Consider the following 19,738-nt stretch of genomic DNA (forward strand, 5'->3'; position numbering starts at 1 on the left):
AGGGAGCGTTCAAGTTTTGTATTTGGAAGCGTGTATGTGACGTACATTGTGTTTCATAGTGAAGAAGGAAAATCTTCCAAATCAGAGGGGGGGACTGGATGTAGTTCTGCAGTGGACAGCAAAACGAACCAGAATAAAATCCCTGCGCAATCTTTTCTATCTTTTTCTCTTTTATGTTTCAATATGTTTTAATGCGAATCTGGAACTAATATTTTGCATACTTGTTACTTGCTATGTTCTTGTTAATCTTGCACAAAAGTATTTGTTGTATATATGTTTGTGTGTTTGTTAATAACCGTGCAAGTTGTTGTTCTGAGCATTCTGTTTCTGTTACTGGTTAATCGATTAAGACCAGTTGTTAATCGATTAACTGGGCATTTTTCAGCAAGTATGTAAAAACTAGAAAAGTGGAAATTGAGTTCCGACACACCTATTCAACCCCCCTTCTAGGTGTATTCCGTCATTAATACCTAACAATTAAGACCCTTCCGAAATCTGATTACATAATCTTCCTCTCTATATGATTTGCTTCTGCAAGAACATAAGGTAAGGGGCATGAAATTATCTAGTTCCTGCCACAAGCCCTTCAATTGGGTGTAGTATTTATCTATGGGTTGATTTCCTTGTCTAACAATATACAATTGTTCTTGTAAATCACAAATGTGAAATATATCACCTTGGTAATACCTTTCTTTTAGGTCCTTCCATATATCATATGTTGTCTCAAGCTAGAGCACACTTTGGAAAATGGACCTTTCCATCGAGTGATTAATCCAAGACATCACTAAGGTGTTACATCTATCCGAGGCTTTGAAATCTTGATCTTCAAGATTTCGTTTGGGCAAGCTTCCATCAATAAATTGTAGTTTGTTCTTTGTCTTGAGAGCCATCAACATATCCTTAGACCAAGAGTGATAATTTCCTCATGTTAGGTGTTCTTTCACCAAGCTACATCATTGACTCTCGTTAGGATATAGGTAATATGGGCTAAATGGATCAGTGGAGGGATTTGTGATAGCTACTGTGTTAGCCATTTTTGAATCAGATGAGGAAGAGTGGTAAATAGATAGAATTAATAAGGAAGAAGATATGAAAGAGTATATGCGCAACAGAGCATCAATTGATGCTCTGATACCATATTAGAAATTGGCAATCCATATGGTGTAGGAATGATAGAAAATAGTAAGATTAAGGCGCAAGACGAGAGTGAATTGGAAAGAGCAGATTGAAAAATTAATGACTTAATTTCATTGATGATTTGCAAAAGCTTGATTACATCCTTTATATAACAAAAAAGAAGAGAAAAAAAACACTCTTCTAAAACTAACCCTTAACCAACTTAACTAACTGAATAACAAACAAAAATACTCTAAAAATAACGGTTCAAAAGCAATAAGATCACGTGATTCTAGGGTTGCTTGGGTTAGAAGTAATCTGGCTGCAATTTGCATAACTGTTTGATGAAATGCCTAAATGAACTTTGTGAGAAGGCACATTGTCCAACTTGGTTTTACTTTCACGGTCAGGCTGTAAATTGTCTTGGCCATGGCTCGTGTAATTAATGGAGACACGGTCACAATCTTCTCGGTCACTTTTTTTATACCTTTTAATCCTCCTAAAGATTTAATAAATCCTTACATCATTGGACTAACTTAGTTTGACGTCTTAATTAATTCTCATTACGTGAATACAAACAAAGAAGACTGCAGCCTTGTTATCCTTTAAATTGCACTACTAACACAATTATTAATTATTTTAAGTTATTACCTTAAACTTTTACTCTCTTATTCCAATTCCATTATAATTGTGTGTTTTTTGTTGTTTACTATTATATGATTATGACTATATATCTATTTTGGATTAGATCATCAAGTATTGGAGAAGCAAATATACTTAAAATAAAAAGAAAAATATCATAATTTAACATTTTTGTCCTTAAAATATAATGGGATAACATTTTTATGTCTATGTATAAATCTATATTTCTTATAGATTTGGATCTGTTATGAGTATAATATTCATGTAACATAATTTTTAACGTGACTTTCATTAGGTAGTAGTGATTTCATGGAACATTTCTATTTTAACATTTTATTTATTTTAATATTCCATATGTTGTTTTCATGTATTATATTATTATTTATTTTATTTAATTTTCTACATAATAATAAATAAAGTATTTTCTTGTTTATTTTAACAACTAATAATAATTTAATTAATAAGTATTAAATATTAATAATTTAATGCAAATACGTTTTTAAATAATTGATCAAAACAAGCATATTTTAAATTGATAATATAATCACTAAGAAGGTAATAATTCAAATTAAAGATTAAATAATAATTAGTTGTATTTTAAAAAATATTGCTTTAAATATATTATTTTTAAGAGTTTAAAAGATATCGTCAATCAAGTTGCATCTTTTCTTCATGTCCCGATCATTAGTGTTACTTCTACTATCTTTGAATCTCAACAATTCATAGTTAATGTTACATTTTTTCTCTTAAGCTCTTCGGAAACCCTTTTTAAATTGCTTATTTTAAAATTATTTTTTCCTAATTAAAAAAGAACTTCTATTAATTAATCATTCAAAAACTATTATATTAATGAAGTATAAAAATATTTAATTATACAATTAATTAAAAACAAATTTGTACATTAAAAAGGAATATCACAACTTTTATCAATATCTTTGTAAGTTAAGAAGTGATTATGATCATTAGGACTACATGTGAAAGGACAACTTACGGTTAATATTATCTCTTTTCTATTAATTAATTAAAATAATTATTTTATCCATTAAATTTAGAATTGAAAGAATGGTAGCAAATAATATACGTTTTTGTCTTTCTATTCGGATTGAAAAGTGGTTGCAATCATTAGTGATGCTTCTGTCATTTCCTGAATTAGGGAAGACAGTTTATGATTGATTTATTTTATTTCAACCTCAATTAATTAAAATTAAACTTACACACCAACTTTCTAACCATAACTACGTAGACTTAATTTTTCTACTGACCTAAATATACGTATAAACAATATTAACTCTCATTAGACATAATACTATAAATATATATTTTCTCATTTATTTTGTTAGTAGTTAAATATTTAATTGAACAAATTTACGATATAAAAAAGTCAATGCAATTAGCACAAGTACTATTTTAATATAGACAAACATGGCAATACCTTTCTTGATTTATATTCTTTAATTTGTATATCACTCTCAAACTTAACACTCTGAGTTCAAATTTTCAAATTGAACATAAAAAGAGTTTTTTACATTTATTTGCAAAAACATTATGACAACTCCAAATTATTAAGCGGCTAATAATACCTTATTTCTCCTCCTACGTGGCGTAACTGACAATGCATTCAAAAATCGAGACACATCTATATTTGTCTATTTAGAAAGCATTAATTAGCAAATTAAAGTTCAGAACTTTCATGAAATGGGGAAGATATCGTCATCTTTTCTACTCATAGAACATGTTTAACCTTAAACCTAAAAGTATTTGATTATGGGTCTAATGAGATTACCCTCATCCTACATAAATTAAGACTACATAGTTATTTTGAAAAAATACATGTTAATTGTTTTAAAATAATAATATAATAATTAACTAACTTTTAATTTTAAACCATTCACGGGTGAATTTGCAGCAATTTTTATATAGGACACTTTAGTTACTCTTTATACAATTATTTTATATAAAGTTGCTCAATGCAAAAGCTCCAACCTGGTGAGGTACATGGAAGAGTGACATACAAAGTTACTCTTGCAAGTGAACAATAACACTGGTTCCAAGATTTTAACCAGTTACATTGTCAGAAGACAGCAACAAAGTATCACTAGAGGGAAAGTGAGGTGATGAGTATGTAAGAGTGTATGAGTAGAGAACAATATTCTTTCTTCTGCTATGTTTCTGTGAAACAAAGTGAAGAAACTATGACAAACAAAAATATCAGATATGAATGAAATCCATTCCATCAACGTAATACAAGGAGGAAGCAAGATTCTGATGAGTAATTTTATTTTGCATATCATAATAACTTCATAACAAATCAACACCATCTTACAAATGCAGAACACAAGAGGAAGGGAAGATTACAACAGAGCCCAGCAGATACAAGGAAGAATAAATACACAATATTACCAAAACCAACTCGAGTCATAAAAAATTAGGAAAGAAAGCATAAGGAATATTGCAAACCAGGTTAGATACACCTGCAAGTTACGGCGCAGATGCTTTAGAGTCCATCTTTTGCGGATTCATCATCGGTTGCTTCCTTCGTAGATGCCATTGCCGAGGCATGCGTGCTTTTCAGTTCCTCCAACTGTTGAGCAGTACAGGACATAGTGACTTGATTAACCATGAAGGTCAGTCAACAGAAAAATGAAGGCACCCAACTTGAGAATTAATGAGATATTGGAATAGCTCATATGAGGCCAGAATTACCAAATTATCAATTAGAAAAAGTTTAGATATTTTAAGAGTACTTCCAATGACAAGAAGGATTTTGAAGAATCATTTGCATTCATTCCAATGCAACATCCACATTTTCCAAATCCTTATATATATTAACTTGACTAGTAAGTTAATGAAAGCTGACAATTCAAGATTATTTACCACATATACCCATCAATGGAGCACCATCTACTTTCTAACAAATTGTGTCACAACTCAGAAACCTATGCCACCCTTTTGATTAGTCAATTGATTCAGGTATCCAATAATTAATAATAAGAGATGATGAGAGATATGTTTCTTGACCCATTAGAAAGGGTGACAATGAGTTTTGGGACAACATTTGTTATTCCCACTCCACCCTTTCTATGTCGTGATGCTAAACTTCATGATTCTTAGATCTTTTTAGTCCCTATTTCCCCCAATTTTTGCTTCCTCCATTACCTTCTTGTGCCCTTAAAGATAACCAAGTTCCCTAAGCAGAAGACTAATATCATCATAGTGAACATTTCAAGCCCATATTTTGTTGCTCATCAAGGATCCCCCCTATCTCTTCTGCTCTTAAACTAAGTAAACTTTTTTATCATAGGCTTTATACACAGACAGTATAATCATTTCCCTGCCATCTTGAATCAAAATGTCCTAATTTTTACAACATGGGGCATATTACAGGTATATTGCTATAGTTGCAGTTACAAAACAACATGGAGAACCCATTGCATAATTTTGGCCCAATGCATGATGGGGAAGGTAAATGCACATACCTTACCCCGATGATTAGGAGACTGTCTTTAGGATTTGAACCCATGACCTTCAGGCAGTCAAGACAATAACCTTAATGTCACCCTAAATATTATTTCAGTAAACTCTGAGGAACTCAAAAGATGTCATACATATATCTGCCTGTACCAACAGCTGCAAATGTCTCTACTACTACTACTTGAGTGCATTATTTCATACTTTGTTAAACAACAAGTGATTATGAGAAGTGAAGATTTCTTTGAAGATATCGAGCAAATGAAACCAGAGGAGAATCTAATGAATAGATTTCAGGTTAGCAGCTAAGGGTAAAACATCAAGCTGAAATATTCCATAAAGGAATAAACTATGTAGTACACTTCATCAAGAACAGAAACCAAATTGTTTGCAATAGGCATTCAAATATCCTTCGTAACGCTCAAGCTTGACTTTTTTGGCAAAGAAATGAGAGGGTCAATTACTGTTACGCAAATGGACAATCAATTCAGAAGATCCATGGGTTCGTAACTTGAAGCCAACAACAACGACAACCAAGTATTTTTTCCTACTAAATGGGATTTGGCTACATGAGTCAAACTATGTTATACTTTCCTAACTGTAGACAGTTTCGTAACTGTAAATCATGCCTATAGACAAAGAGGATGTTTGAAAGAGCTTATCGATATTTAGGGTTATGAGAACAACTTATGCAAGAAAAGTTATGTAAATAGCCTATGATCTTTCCTATGACCTCATTTTAGCTTATTTCAAAAAAGTTTACCAAATAAAAACCAAGTTAAGCTGTTTAACCAAATGCGTCCAAACTATTTAAAATACTATCACATTGCTCACCCACGTCATGAAGATATAACAAAATTTAAATTGGTTGTCGACTACCCAACACCCTCCTCGCTAGCTATGTAACAATTTGCGACAAAGAACAACATTTTCAGACTTATGGACACTCGGTGTATATGTTTCCCAAATAAGATAAAATAAAAAGTACCTCTTTGCAGGTTTTCTGGTGTGCAGTCAAAAGCTCATTATATCTTATTTGTAGATCAGACAATTCAGCTTGCAATTTTTCATGTTCAGAGATGGAAGGACAACTTAATTTGTTTTGAATGAACCTATGAAAACAAAGAGAACCACTTGTCACTGTCAGTTTTCTTACACATCTAAAATAAAAAAGAGTAAACCACAATTTTTGTCCCAGAAATTGTAAATAGTCCTCATATTAGTCCATGTTATCATTTTAGTCCCTAAAATTACAAATATTAGTCTAAAAAAAATATAATTATTGTATCAAAGTGGTCCCTAGATTGAAGGATTAACATATTTAAATTTGGATAAATAATCATTTCAGTCCCTCAAATGTTTGTCGACTTAGTCTCTCAAAAATTGAAAAAAAACAAAATGTTCCCCATAAAATCGAACGTGGGTCAAATTAGTTTTTTTTTAAGATAAAAAAGATGAGGGACTCAAATGACTGTATGAATAGTTTATAAGGTTGTATGGTCGGGGTTATAAGTTATAAGAGAGTGACATACTCAAGTGCAGAAGAAGGCTTGTCATTTTGTTCATATAAAGAAACGAGAACTGCAAAACAAACAAGTGATTAATAATTATTGAACAAAGAGAGAGAGAGAAAGAAGTATGTTACCTTTGGTGAGAGCATCAACAGCTCCACTTGATTCCAGATATTTTCTAAATGCTTCTTTCTTAGCTTCTTTTTCCTATATCCATTCATTACATTCATATTCATCAATCAATAAAATAATTAATTGTAAGATTAATTGAAAGTGAAGTAAGAAGAAGAACCTCTTTGTAACGCATCATCATCAACTGTTTTTATGTTTATGTTTTTGTAAGTTTTGTTGGCACCCAACATTTATTTATGTATGTTGTTGTTCACCCACTTCCACTCTCTCTCTCATGGATCTTGGCAACCCAATACTGTGGCCCAAATTGCCTTTAATCATATATTCTTTCATTCTATAGTGTAATATTTATGTCAGTTAAAAAAAAAGATTTTATATTCAAATGAATGAATAAAAAATCTTGGATTACATCTTTTTTATCTTCCACATACCCCATCTTTTTTAAATACCAAATAAAATATATTATAAAAAAAGAAACTATGTGAAAGTGAGAAAAAGTTTACAAGAGTAACTTAGAAAACGCTTCCGGTTTTCATGAAATCAACAACCAACAGAAAAATGCTTGCTTTTCTCCATTTTCATATGATTTTACCCCTAATATCAGTATAGAAATTAGATTACTTGCTTGCAACAATTTTAAGAAATAAAATATAATATGCGATGATGAAAAAAATACGAACTTAAAGGTGATATGAGATGATTGCATCACCAAAAGCTAGTGATGAATCACGCTTCTACGTTTTCTTTTTCATATATTAGTTATGAGATTAAGAGAGAGACAAAGAGGTAGAGGGATAGAATAGATGAAGGGCTTGAAGAGAGAAATATATTTTTTCTCTCTCCTTATTTGAAACAAAAAACAAACTTAATGAGATCTTATTGAAACCAAAAAATAACTAGAGGATTGTGTTAGGGTTGCAACATAATCAAGCATATGCTTTTGCATTTTCAACCAATGGAATGCTAACAAAGAAAAAAGATTAAAAAATGAGTATTTTTTAAAATTATTATGCACATATACTTATGCACGTTCATTGGATTTATGGATTTTGCACCAAACTACTTGTACAAAAAATATCTTCAATATTCAAGATCCAAAAGGAAACTTTTTCATACATATTATAAATTGAGTATCACTGATTGCAAAATTAGACAAAGGATATAACCATGAGGAGTAAAGTTCCTACTTAGATATAAGATTTTTCCAGCTATGACACCCTCAAGAAATTAGAAAGTCCTAGAGTATTTTCTAATTTCATACATGATTGAAGATATTGAAACAAGATCCTTGTTCAATGCAGACCCACCAACAATCCTCTTTATGCAATCTGAGAGTCTGGTATAATAGAGCAACAACTGAGTCAAAGCAGCCCTTAATATCTCCATACCACACAAGAAGTTGCTGAAAGAAGTGATCACATCTTTGTGCATCAGCTCTATTGCACCCTTCCACCTACTTGCAAAATCCTTCACTAGTGGCTCCACTTCCGCAATAGTAATGGGCTTATCCGGGCTAGACATTGGGTCTTCGGCTGAAAAAAATAATACGCAATCAAGCCATATTTTCAAAAATAAAAAAACACCTAACATTGTAAACAAAACAGGATGGAATAATAAGACCAAATAAGATGTTCTGTTCTCTTTAGATGCATCCTTTTCCTTGCAACCAAAACATTCTACCTTTTAGCCGTGTTATATTCTGTTCATAGAATGCACCAAACACAGAACAGAACATATATAACTACCAAACGCTACCTATGTTACCGCAGTTGACCAAAGCAGAAAATGACAATATGTTAGCATGGTGTCATTTTTATATACTTACAGGCTTTGGCCTTTACAAACTTGATTAAATCACTAAAATGCTCTTGAAGCAGTTCTTCCTGCAAGGAATGAAGAGAACTGTAAGGACATCCACAAATGAGAAAAAGTGAGAAATTGAAATTATGTACCCTAGATAATCAATAGGCCCCCTTTCTTCACTATGAAACTCAATTTCGCAACATAAAAATAAATGATGCCTTCTGGTCCTTCCTCAAGAAATGATTGCAGTTACATAAAGTTATCATCACAGTGAAACTAAATAGACAAGAAATGATTGCAGTTACCACAAATAGTGCAGTATTGCTCTTCAGTAATTCCTCAAAGTGCATTAGAATTTTCCCACCTTCGGGACCTGCTTCCTGGAATCAAACATGAAGAATAAATTTCAATTGCTACTTGCTAAAGGCCAAAGGGGGTAAAACTACTATGCAATTTGATTAAGGGAAGATATCCTAATATTTTTCCAATTCAAATTTAAAGTTGCCTTGTTCATTGTCCAAGTAATTCTCTTGTCATATAAAACCCTTGACCTTTAATTCATGCAGATATAGCTGTACTTTGGAAGAAAAGTTAGTTTGAGGAGCCCTACCTTCAGAACAGAGATTGTCATATCATAATTGTTTATAAGAAACACTGTTTGTTGTTTTGGTTTCAGGAAGTTCTTTGCGAGCTTTATAAGCAAATCATCAATAGCCATTCTAAGTCGTTCCAAATTCAAATCAAGCTGAAATCAATCAAAAGATAGATTATATCAGAAATTTTGACAAGAAAATTCGACGACTCTCATTTTTATCATGCTGACCTGGCCATCTCCACACTCAGCATTCAAGTGGATAAGTGAAGCAGTAAATTCAGCATAACGCCTCATCACATAGTGAGGATGAACATCATCTTCCCATAACGTCTTCACATTTGCGTTACGCAGGCTGCTGAGGTGCATGTCAAACACCATTTTAAATCGAGGCCATAGGGAAATATTGACCTGCCCAAAATAGGAATTAGCTTACATGCCTTTCTTGTTTGCACAAAAAAAACATATGAAATGAGGAGTATATGCTTTAAATATGTAGAAAATTAAATCTGCAATGGGGTTGTACATCAACATAGTGAAAATTGTAATATCCTCCAGATAGGGTTTTATCTTTCAGTCATTGTGTTATGTACACTATTTTCAGTGAAAACAAAGGGAAAATGTGGTCAGACTCTATTTTTCTTGTCATCAACCAACTTCAATCACTTTTTTGAGTTTTTTCCTTTTCCTCTTTTCCCTTTATTAATATTATTATTATTATTTTAATAAGACTTTTCCAACTGACATCCCAGTGACTTCAATAATTTAATAATAAAGGCTACTTCTGGACATCAAAGTCTATTCATCTGACTATATGGTCTCCCAACATAAGCGCACTCAACAACACTAATCTCGTCTAAATAAGCATACATGTAGCATATGAAACTAACCTTGTCTAAGTAAGAGTCCAAGCATGGAATCCGCCTACGAGACATGATGAGCTGAAAAGAAAAAGTAAGACAGTTACAAGTTAATTGTAATAAGGAGCCATCTTTAGATACACTATGATTCTTTACTGACACTTGCACTACAGTTCCATTGCAGCTAGTCCAAATGAAGTTATTTGAATTCTAATTTCAATTCATTATGTTGTGTGCTATACATTTCTAACAAAGCTTTATGATCTCTTCATGTGTGTATTATGTGCTGTAGCAGTACCGAATCTTTAGCATTGCGTATACTTGGGTTAGAATAGTCTAATTTGCACCACTATGGTGTGCACTTTGATATATTGTCTTTTACTACTAAGATTGAAATCAGAGCCAGACAAGTTAGAACATTACCTGGTGCTGGTGTATTATGCGAATCATAAGCATGAGGCCTATAGCATCATAGCAATTTGGAAGTACTAAATTGAAGTGCTCATCAATGACACCAAATGGACCTGAAAATACCAAAGAGCAAATTCTAAGGGCCTGTTTGTAAACTCAGTTCAGATAAGACAGTGAAAATATTCAATAATAAAGTGATCTAGTGGTGTTGGTTAAAATATACCAAAATTAAAGTGAGTGTGTCAATGCAGCACATCAGAGGTCACAATGAATTTAAGAACACCCCTTTCCTTATTCAAATCATTACAACAACCAAGCCTTACTTCCACTAGCTGGGCCTTATTCACATCATTAAATGAAAATAAATTATAGGGTAAATTAGATATTACCTCCTAAAGCAAGTAAAAAATGTAAAACTGTATTGTCTGTCAATTATAACAATGGAAACAGGCACATGAAAAGCGAGTAATCTCTTTAAATGTAATCCTCAAAACATTTAACTCCCAAATACGTGTAGATTTTCACCATTAAAATTGAAAAAGGAAATACACTTACACTTTTTTACGAAAGCTCAAGGGGAGTTGTTACAAAATATAATTCAAGAAAAGTGAAAATGGCCAAAATTTGCAGGTGTAATTACCTTCTTTTTATTAGTATAGCCTTGTTATAATAAATTATATTAGTTTCTTTTAGAGTTTAAAATCTATGCACTGACAGTGTCAGCATAGCATCCATCATTGATTTATATTACTTTTGTTTGAAAGTCAATGGTAATTAAGAAATCAATGGTGGATGATTGCTGACAGTGTAAAAAATCCTTACACTGTCAATGTATACATATTAAATCCTTTCTTTTATGCCTGTATCTGATGTTATGGTGAATTGAATGAATCATCTTGCAGACCAATAAGCTAGAACTCTATTTACTCTCCCTTCTTTTTACCATCAGTTTAAGTTTTAAATGAAAACATTCCTCCGGATAATCAAGAAACTCCATCACACATACCTGAAAAGATTTCATAAAATATAGATTGTTCTCCAAAGAAATCTTCACAGAAATTATATCTGCAGATAAAAGAAAATGATGTCAGAATGCAAATCAATAGTATTATATATGACAATCTCGACAGGCACAGTGGATTGTAAAGTACTCTGAAGTAGCAGTATCCATGAGAAGCTTCTGCAAGCTCCTGAATAGGAGCTCATATGGATATTTGTTGGAGCTAGCTTCAGCTATATGAGGAATCAATGCTGGTTCATCAATTTCCTGGTACCAGTGTAACATTTAATGTACTGTCAAATCTAAGGAAGCTATCCAATAGTCTATAAAGCTTGTGCAGAGTCATTAAATGACATCAAGTTCCTATTAAACCATGCAAAACTATAGAAAAGCGTAATAATACTACCCAAAAAAAATTTATTCAAATCAACGTAACATCTCTCTAAACTCTAATCATCAATTTATAAAACCAGTAACAGGTCTCAGAGACTCAAACATAAACTGCCAAAAAAATAAGCACAGTACTAATTCATTAAATAAAAATGTGGATTTTTAGGCCAAATCAACGTGAACAGAAATATAATCATCTACTAGGATTTCCCCCTTTACTAGCTAGCCAGAGTTATCATACCTTTAATATATTAATCCTATCCCCCAGTGCAAAGACTGCAGATCGATTCTTCAGTGGTTCCCTCGCTCTAATAAATAGACCACTGCTTCTTGTCTCTACACCAATTAAATCATCAGATGTTGCTATATCCATCTGTAGTTTCTCCAATGCTTGTATATAAGCACGGAAATGTGCACTAAGAACCTGCAAACATACAGCATCATTAAAGTACCATCAAATTATCTTCAACTTCAATGTTTGCATCTATAATTATTGTAATCTACACGCAACACGCATGCAAATTTCAGCTTATATACCTAAAACAAAGTCTTCTATGTGGATTATGATTTAGAACTACAAGTCTACAAAGGTTAGCAATTACTATCCAAGTATAGCATCAGAGAAAGTTGAGAAGTAATCTGAGTGTCAGCCCAAAGCAGAGCTACCTAAAGCCTCCAATAATATCTTATATATGTCTCACTTTAAACCTCATTTAAGAAAAACCAGATATTATGTATTTTTTATGTCGGTTTCTTTTCTATATTGAACTTGCATTTAGGTAGAAACAATCAATAATCATTCAAAATGAGTTTTTTGTCAAAAGGTTCAAAGTTGTGGCTTAGGTTCATATAAAACAGTAAACTTATATCAAACAAAGAAGACTCTTCTTGTAAGGAACACAAGAAAGAAAACTGAGAAAGTTGTAGGAAATACAGAAATAAGAAAATTGTTTTATTGCTCGACTGAATATGAACAGAACAAGGAGAATAATCTCCTCAAAGTATTTCACCTTCACAAAGGTTTCCCACTTTCCCCTTTCATTCAATCTCTAATTCTCTGAATGACACTCTCTACTCTTATTTCCCCTTTATTTATATCTCCTCTAACTAACTACTCTTCTATATTACCAGTTCTGTTGATTAATGGCCCACACTGTTGATGTAAAGTTCACAATACTTTTAGAAAGATGGTTCTACGCAAACAAAAAATACAGATGATTACATTAAGTGCATCCAACCCTTTTCTACTCCTATAGCAATATTAATTCAAGATCCTAATTTTAACAGCTACCTTGTTCATTGTATCAATGTACGCTGCACGAACTTCATTATATGTTTCCTTTCCATGTTCCTTGAGGAAAATAACAACATACCTACACTTTTACACTTCCATTTGTTAGATTTATAGAGAACCAAAAGCTCATAACATGATCACAATGATTCCATAATTTAAAGTGGCCAAAGTACGGAAGTATATATTGGTATATATTCCTTAGCTTCAGCAACAAGTGTGCACACAAGATGAAATACAAACAAATTTACTCAAAATAATAATCAGCTAACAACATAAGATTAACGAGATTTGCTCGAATATCATCCTATGGTTCAAGAGAAAAAAATTTTGAAACAGAGTTTGCACTGGTTATTAAGTAGATACAAAAATAGATTATTTACACTGGTAGAATTTATCAAATGGAAGTTGAAAACAATAGAAAGAAAAGGTAGCTCGGCAAACTACCCCGCTCTAAAAATCAAAAAGAAAAACTCACTTGTACTTTAAAAGGACACTTTGTTGAAGTATTTGGATATTTGTTTTGGGTTTTCTCAGTGCATAAAGTTTCTGAACAATGAAGTCAAACACCTGCAAATGGACAGCCATGATAACCATATTTAACTTAACACGTGGTCTTCCAAATAAAACCAAAATATGGCATAAAAATAATATTTATTTATTTTTAGGAGTTGGCAACCTTTGAAACTGCCTTTTGTCGGAGCTTTTCAAGCTCAGGTTGAACATCTTTTAGAGCTTTTGAAGCTTTAACCATTGGATCCACTTGTACAAACTTTATTTTCTTACTCAGAATCTCAAGAGTTCTCATATATTCCTCATTGACCTGAATAGAAGTCCAAATAATACAAGTCTAATTAAAACTCAAAAAAGCCTAATAACTAAGTTCTGGGAGATGAACACAAATTCAAAAAATTAGCTAAACGACTAAAACAAATAAACAAACTCTAGGCTTGAATGTCAAAGAAAAGCTAGAAGATAAGTATGATCAGCAACAATAAACTATCAATCTAAGCATCATTTTCAAATCCAAAAGAACAATCAAGAACTTTGTTTTCAAAATCTGGAAAACTGAAAGACATGTAAAAGATAAATGTAATAATACTACTGGAAAAAGGATAACTGTATTCCGCACAACACCAAAAGCAACTAATGCGAAAATACTGGAGAGAAGTAGATATCATAAAAAGCATATGAAGCATAAATACCTCTCCATCGACAAGAATGTCCACCATCCTTGGAGGGACTATAATGTCTTCCACAAACTTAGCCAATTTGGATTCAGCTACCTGTTGGATAGAAGAAGACCAATCATAACACAAGTACAGATGCAAAAAGAAAGAAAAATCTACCATGAATTGAGGTGGCAGGAGCAGAGACAAAAATAAGAGAGTAAGTGATATCAATATAAACATCATAAGAAACCCAAAAAAATTAAGAATTTTATTCTCAGATGGACTGAATGTTTTATAATGTAAGCAATGCAGTTTGCTTCCTGCATCAAAACGACTAAGCTACATAATACTAGTCACTTTGTTTTTGTACTATTAAGCAAAGGCCAAAGGGTGTTACAATCTGTGAACAACTTTCAAGTCCTTCTTGCTTAAATAAAACTTTCATACCTTGCGATTCTTAAGTCTTAAACCCATATCCATAGACTTCTCCTGGAGAATCTTTATGTCTGAACTAATGGAACCGATCTCACCCTGATAAAAAAATTAAGGAAGATTTCATGATTTACTATTCAACATTTACAAATATTATATATGTGTGTGTGTGTGTACTAAAAACTGCACCCCAAATGTTTTAGGAAGTCTTCAAATTATTGAATATTTCACTATGACTTTAACATCTTTTTCAATACATGACTATTAAAGATCTCAGCAGCAGGTTAGTAAGTACTTCCACTACAGAGTCAATGTAAATTTTTTTCATAGGGTAAAGTTTTCATTTAAAAAATCATGGGAAGTGTCAAATTCAACCTTTAAGATAAAATTTGCATCAAAAACTTCCTGTGCTGAACTAGTGCTACAACAGCAAGCCTTCCTCTTATCCTCTAGTTGCATAGTAAAATTTTAAAATAGTAAGTTTTGGCTGTACATATGTAATTTTGAAATTATAAAACAAAAATGAATCAAAAGTTTAATGAATGAAATAAAAAAATATCTTATCCCAGACAAAGCATATTGCTCGAAAGGCCAACAACATACCTGAAATCCACTTAAAAGGGTTTCCATTTGTGACAAGATACTATCACAATCACGAATTTGATCATGAAGAGAGACTAGATTATCACTTTCCTTGATATAATCCTGCAATCAAATGAACATTTGGATAACTAATTGATCAGAAACCATGGAGCCAAACACAATACGACCAAATAAAAAAATGGAAAATCTATCTAAAAAATCGAGAAAAAACAACATATACCTGAATTGAATCCAATTCAAGTTTGCGCAAGTCGTTCTCAACTCCCTTGGTATAATCCCTAAGTTTTGTACCTTTAGATAATATATTTGCAACTACCTACTCAAAAGAAATGCAACATTATTATACAATAAGCAATAAGCAGAGATTGATATAAAGAGAAATGAAAGGAAAATAACTTACATCATTGTTCTTACATTCTTCCAGTTCCTGTTCTAAGCCTTCCAACGATATATCATCACTAGAACAAAACAAAATCCAAGTTTAACAAAAAAACACGAAAGCAAATAATAATAATAATAATATAAAAAATGAGTTAGGTTTACTTAGTTAGATGATCTTCAAAATTGAGGTCACCAACGAATGCACCCAAATCAAAGGCGTTTTTGGAATCAGTGGTTTCAACAAAAGACGGAGAACTCTGTAAATAACAACAAATGAATGAATGAATTATGATAATGAATTGAAAAAGAATAATGTTGTTGTTACCACTGTATCAGCCATTGTTGATCTGTTAGTTAGTTAGTTACTGTTGCTGAGATCTGAACACATACATACATAGAGATTCAACAATGAATGAATGAAATGAAATGAATTCATCAAACTATCATTTTCTGAATGTCACCACACAAACGTCGTCGTATTACACTCTTCTTCCTTTTTGGGCTGGGCTCGATTGGGCTGGGCTTTTGATATCCCATTTTTGTTTATTATTATTTATAGTTTGTTATATATAATAAAAAAAGAGTAGTAAAAATTCAATATAAGTAAAAGGTGTTGTTAGAAGAAGAAGTGTTTGGAGAAATGTTGAAGCTCCATAGAATGTTGGCTTCTTCTAGGTCTAGCTACCTTCACTCTCTCTTTCTCTCTCTCTCTTATGGTTATCATTTCAACTTTACATGTTTTCATAGTTTAACTATTAGGTTTTCACTTTGTTAAACACACAGGCATGGTTTATTGGACAAAGCTATCTCATTTAACAAACCCAGTGTCACACATCACTTTTCTACCTCTTCACATGCCACAGGTAATCATGAGATCATAGGTTCAAATCTCGGAAACAGATTTTATATGGCCATGTACCCTACTAAGTGGGAGTCTCGTGTATTGAGCCATCATTCTTTATTTTAAATTGTTTTACTTGTACTTGTTCAGGGCTGAGATTGAACCTTTATTTGAAGTTGCAGGATATAATTCAAATCGAATACTTGCTCCTTATTCTGTTTACAAGGGAAAAGCTGCTTTCTCTTTAACTCCTTCTCTTCCAACTTTCACTAAGTTACATGTAACATTCTACTTCACACTTTTTCGCACTTTCATTTTTTTCTTAACCCAATACTTGTTATTTATTTTCCCCCTTTTTGTTATAGTCTGGTGCTGTTGTTGTTGATCGTCGTGGTTCAATAATGGTGATTTTTATGCATGCTATTGGGGACCGTAAATATGACTGGGAGAATAGACAGGTATTGTTTAATGGGTATTCATCCTTTTTCATTTTCCATTATCACTCTCTAATGGAAATTCACCCTTTTTCATTTTCCATTATCACACTCTAATGGAAATTCACCCTTTTTCATTTTCCATTATCACTCTCTAATGGGTATTCATCTTTTTCTAGAGATTTGCTCTCTCTGCGACTGAAGTTGGCTCTTTGCTAACCATGGGCCCTCAAGATTCATGTGAATTCTTTCATGACCCCTCAATAAAATCAAGGTCTCTCTATCTTAAACCATCATAGCCAATTACTTATCTTATTATTCAATTATGAAAATACACATTGCATTAAATTTATACGTTCCAGAGGGTAAGTTTGGTGCAATGGTAAGGTTGTTGCTTAGTGACCATAAGATTATGTTTTCAAATCTTGAAAACAAGGCTCTCTACTTGCGAGGGTAAGGCTAAGGATACCTACCCTCTCCAGACCCCACTAAGTGAGAGCCTCGTGTACTGAACCTTTTTTACCGTTTCAAAATTAACTAATGATGGTTTAATGTGCACCTTATGTTGCAGTAATGCTGGTCAAGTAAGGAAGAGTCTATCTATTAAGCCTCATGCAAACAGCAATGGCTACTTTATGAATTTGAGTAAGATTTTTGTTTTGTTCATTTTTCTCGGTTTGCCACTTATTTAGGTGCGTGATGTACTAATTGTGTTATTTTCTTTGGCAGCTGTTGTCAACAACCTATTAAATACAAAGGAATTCTTTAGTGTTCCGGTCACAGCTGCTGAGTTTGCTGTAATGAAGACAGCTTGCAGTGTATGCCTTATTTCTTCATAGATTTTTTTCATAACATGTCAATTCCATTAGATCTTTATGAGTTACAGGGTACTATATGTTTCTGCTTGCAATGTGTATGAAATAAGAATGAAGAGGTTATCTATTATCCTTTTACCAACATTTTCCTTTCTATCGTTAGATGAAATTAAGAAAATGGTTATTCTTTACTGTTGTATACTCATTATTCTATTAATAAACACAGTTCTTGCCTTGAAACCTTTGATTAATACATTACAAAAATGCATTCAAACTGATTTCATGATTTGTACTCTGTTGATTCTATCAGTTTTCTGGTCTACAATTTACAAATTCAGTGTGTCAGATAGGTTTCTATTTACTTCTCTATTAGCATCATTGAACTGTTGGTAAACCATAACCGTAGTGTTATTTTAACATGATGGTGCAAACATACTTTAATTGAATAAAGTTATTTTGTTTCGTGTAAAAAGCTTTTTCACACTTGCAATTTTGACATCATGCACTATTTACTCTTGAATTGGAATACTCAACCTATAATTATTTTGTAATTCTTTATTTGTTGGTTGGGATCAAACTCCTAGCCCCTACTTGCTTTCTATAATTGGCTTTTGATCCTGTCAAACATGCAAATCTTCAATTTTTGTTTTCATACTCGCTCCAATTTAAGAGGGTGAGTCTCGGTGCAACAGTAAGGTTGCTTGCCTGACCTTGATGAAGGTCATGCATTCAAATCCTGGTTATATTCTTTTCGCTTGTGAGGGTAAGTTTGTGTACATCTACCCTCCTCATAACCCACTAGCCTCATGTCGAGTGCCGCTCTTTTACTTGCTCCTTTTTAAGAATTTTATCTCATGTAAATTTGTTTTTTCTGATGCAGTTTGCATTGCCACACATCATGGGTTGGGACAAAATGACTCATCAGCAGTCCACAGGCGGCACGGTTGGTCTTCAATCAAAGGTGGTGGGGCAACAAGTTTTCGAATCTGAATGGGACAAGTGAAATTGATGCATAGAAATTATGAAATGGATCTTTGTTTGTGCTGCAATGCCATCTTGTATATCGTGTCATTTTGAATTGAAGATTTGCTTGGTAACGTAACTTGTAGTCTTTAAGCAAGAGATATGAGATGGATGATTGATTATATATCAATCCCATTCCTGAGTTAGTAATGTTGATTGTTCTTGTGCCGATGTATGCTAGTCTTGACTTCTACTCGTGTTTTTTTATTGATACTACCATGGCTCCTACACCTTTTGAGTAAGGAATTAATTCTTTTTTAATTGCGCCTCCTAACAAGTGTCGCTCTCGGGAATTGAACCTTGAACCTTTTGGCCTATATGAGAATTTAGTGGAGTCTTATACTATTAGAGCAATGTCTTATTAGCTTCTATGTGATGTAAAAAAAATTAGGCTCATTTGGGTCTTATGTGTTTTTTTGTCTATGACCCTTCATATCCATAAAAGTTACATTGGATCTGACCTAACTAATCTGAGTTGAGTGGGGTAGACTCATTTAAGGAGGTAATATCTATTTATTATCATAAGACTCAAATTTGAGACATTTCTTAAGGAGAATCAAATTCTCCATCACTTGAACTAACATGCATTGATTTTTATATATAAGACAATTTCTTATTAGTTATGTATATCACCATAAAACATGTAATATGTACATATAAATATCGAGTTCCACCATTTTTAAATATCAGAATTTGAAAATTGTCATACAATAGATATATCATAAGTTTCTTCTTTTTATGTTTGGGTTTTATAAAACCCAAATATAAAGAATAAAGCTGAGGCTGTACTTGCTCAAATTCAATGCACAACAAACATGTTA

The 19,738-nt window shown here is 32.4% G+C and overlaps 3 protein-coding genes and 1 long non-coding RNA gene across 8 annotated transcripts; 2 read left to right on the forward strand and 2 right to left on the reverse strand.

The window, feature by feature from the left end:
• On the forward strand, positions 3,698-4,183 carry LOC109330576. The gene is made up of 2 exons (XR_002105690.1): positions 3,698-3,773; positions 3,811-4,183. It is a non-coding gene; the product is annotated as an uncharacterized LOC109330576 (long non-coding RNA).
• Positions 4,019-7,154, reverse strand: LOC109330575 (C-Myc-binding protein homolog). Its single transcript, XM_019564811.1, has 5 exons — positions 7,030-7,154; positions 6,872-6,944; positions 6,759-6,807; positions 6,215-6,338; positions 4,019-4,339 (listed from the first exon to the last, which is right to left on the reverse strand). The coding sequence occupies exons 1-5, from the start codon at positions 7,048-7,050 to the stop codon at positions 4,253-4,255; spliced, it is 354 nt and encodes a 117-aa protein (XP_019420356.1). The 5' UTR covers positions 7,051-7,154; the 3' UTR covers positions 4,019-4,252.
• On the reverse strand, positions 7,919-16,233 carry LOC109331098 (vacuolar protein sorting-associated protein 52 A). The gene is made up of 20 exons (XM_019565389.1): positions 16,130-16,233; positions 15,967-16,061; positions 15,824-15,881; positions 15,644-15,739; positions 15,424-15,525; positions 14,836-14,919; positions 14,422-14,502; positions 13,896-14,039; positions 13,695-13,786; positions 13,217-13,298; positions 12,167-12,349; positions 11,687-11,802; positions 11,542-11,600; positions 10,548-10,648; positions 10,155-10,205; positions 9,496-9,675; positions 9,283-9,417; positions 8,978-9,052; positions 8,695-8,752; positions 7,919-8,401 (listed from the first exon to the last, which is right to left on the reverse strand). The coding sequence occupies exons 1-20, from the start codon at positions 16,142-16,144 to the stop codon at positions 8,097-8,099; spliced, it is 2,112 nt and encodes a 703-aa protein (XP_019420934.1). The 5' UTR covers positions 16,145-16,233; the 3' UTR covers positions 7,919-8,096.
• LOC109331099 (single-stranded DNA-binding protein WHY2, mitochondrial) lies at positions 16,393-19,085 on the forward strand. Of its 5 annotated transcripts, none has more exons than XM_019565391.1 (8): positions 16,393-16,479; positions 16,588-16,667; positions 16,822-16,925; positions 17,011-17,103; positions 17,259-17,353; positions 17,651-17,724; positions 17,809-17,897; positions 18,775-19,085. In XM_019565391.1, exons 1-8 carry the CDS (start codon positions 16,445-16,447, stop codon positions 18,895-18,897), a joined length of 693 nt encoding a protein of 230 aa, XP_019420936.1. In that variant the 5' UTR covers positions 16,393-16,444; the 3' UTR covers positions 18,898-19,085. The 5 variants fall into 5 exon arrangements, with proteins under 5 accessions (XP_019420936.1, XP_019420938.1, XP_019420935.1 ...); XM_019565393.1 differs by having other exon boundaries at positions 16,828-16,925; XM_019565390.1 differs by having other exon boundaries at positions 16,430-16,483; positions 16,586-16,667.

The sequence above is a fragment of the Lupinus angustifolius genome, chromosome LG17 (genome assembly GCF_001865875.1).
Source record: "Lupinus angustifolius cultivar Tanjil chromosome LG17, LupAngTanjil_v1.0, whole genome shotgun sequence".
Lineage (NCBI taxonomy): Eukaryota > Viridiplantae > Streptophyta > Magnoliopsida > Fabales > Fabaceae > Lupinus > Lupinus angustifolius.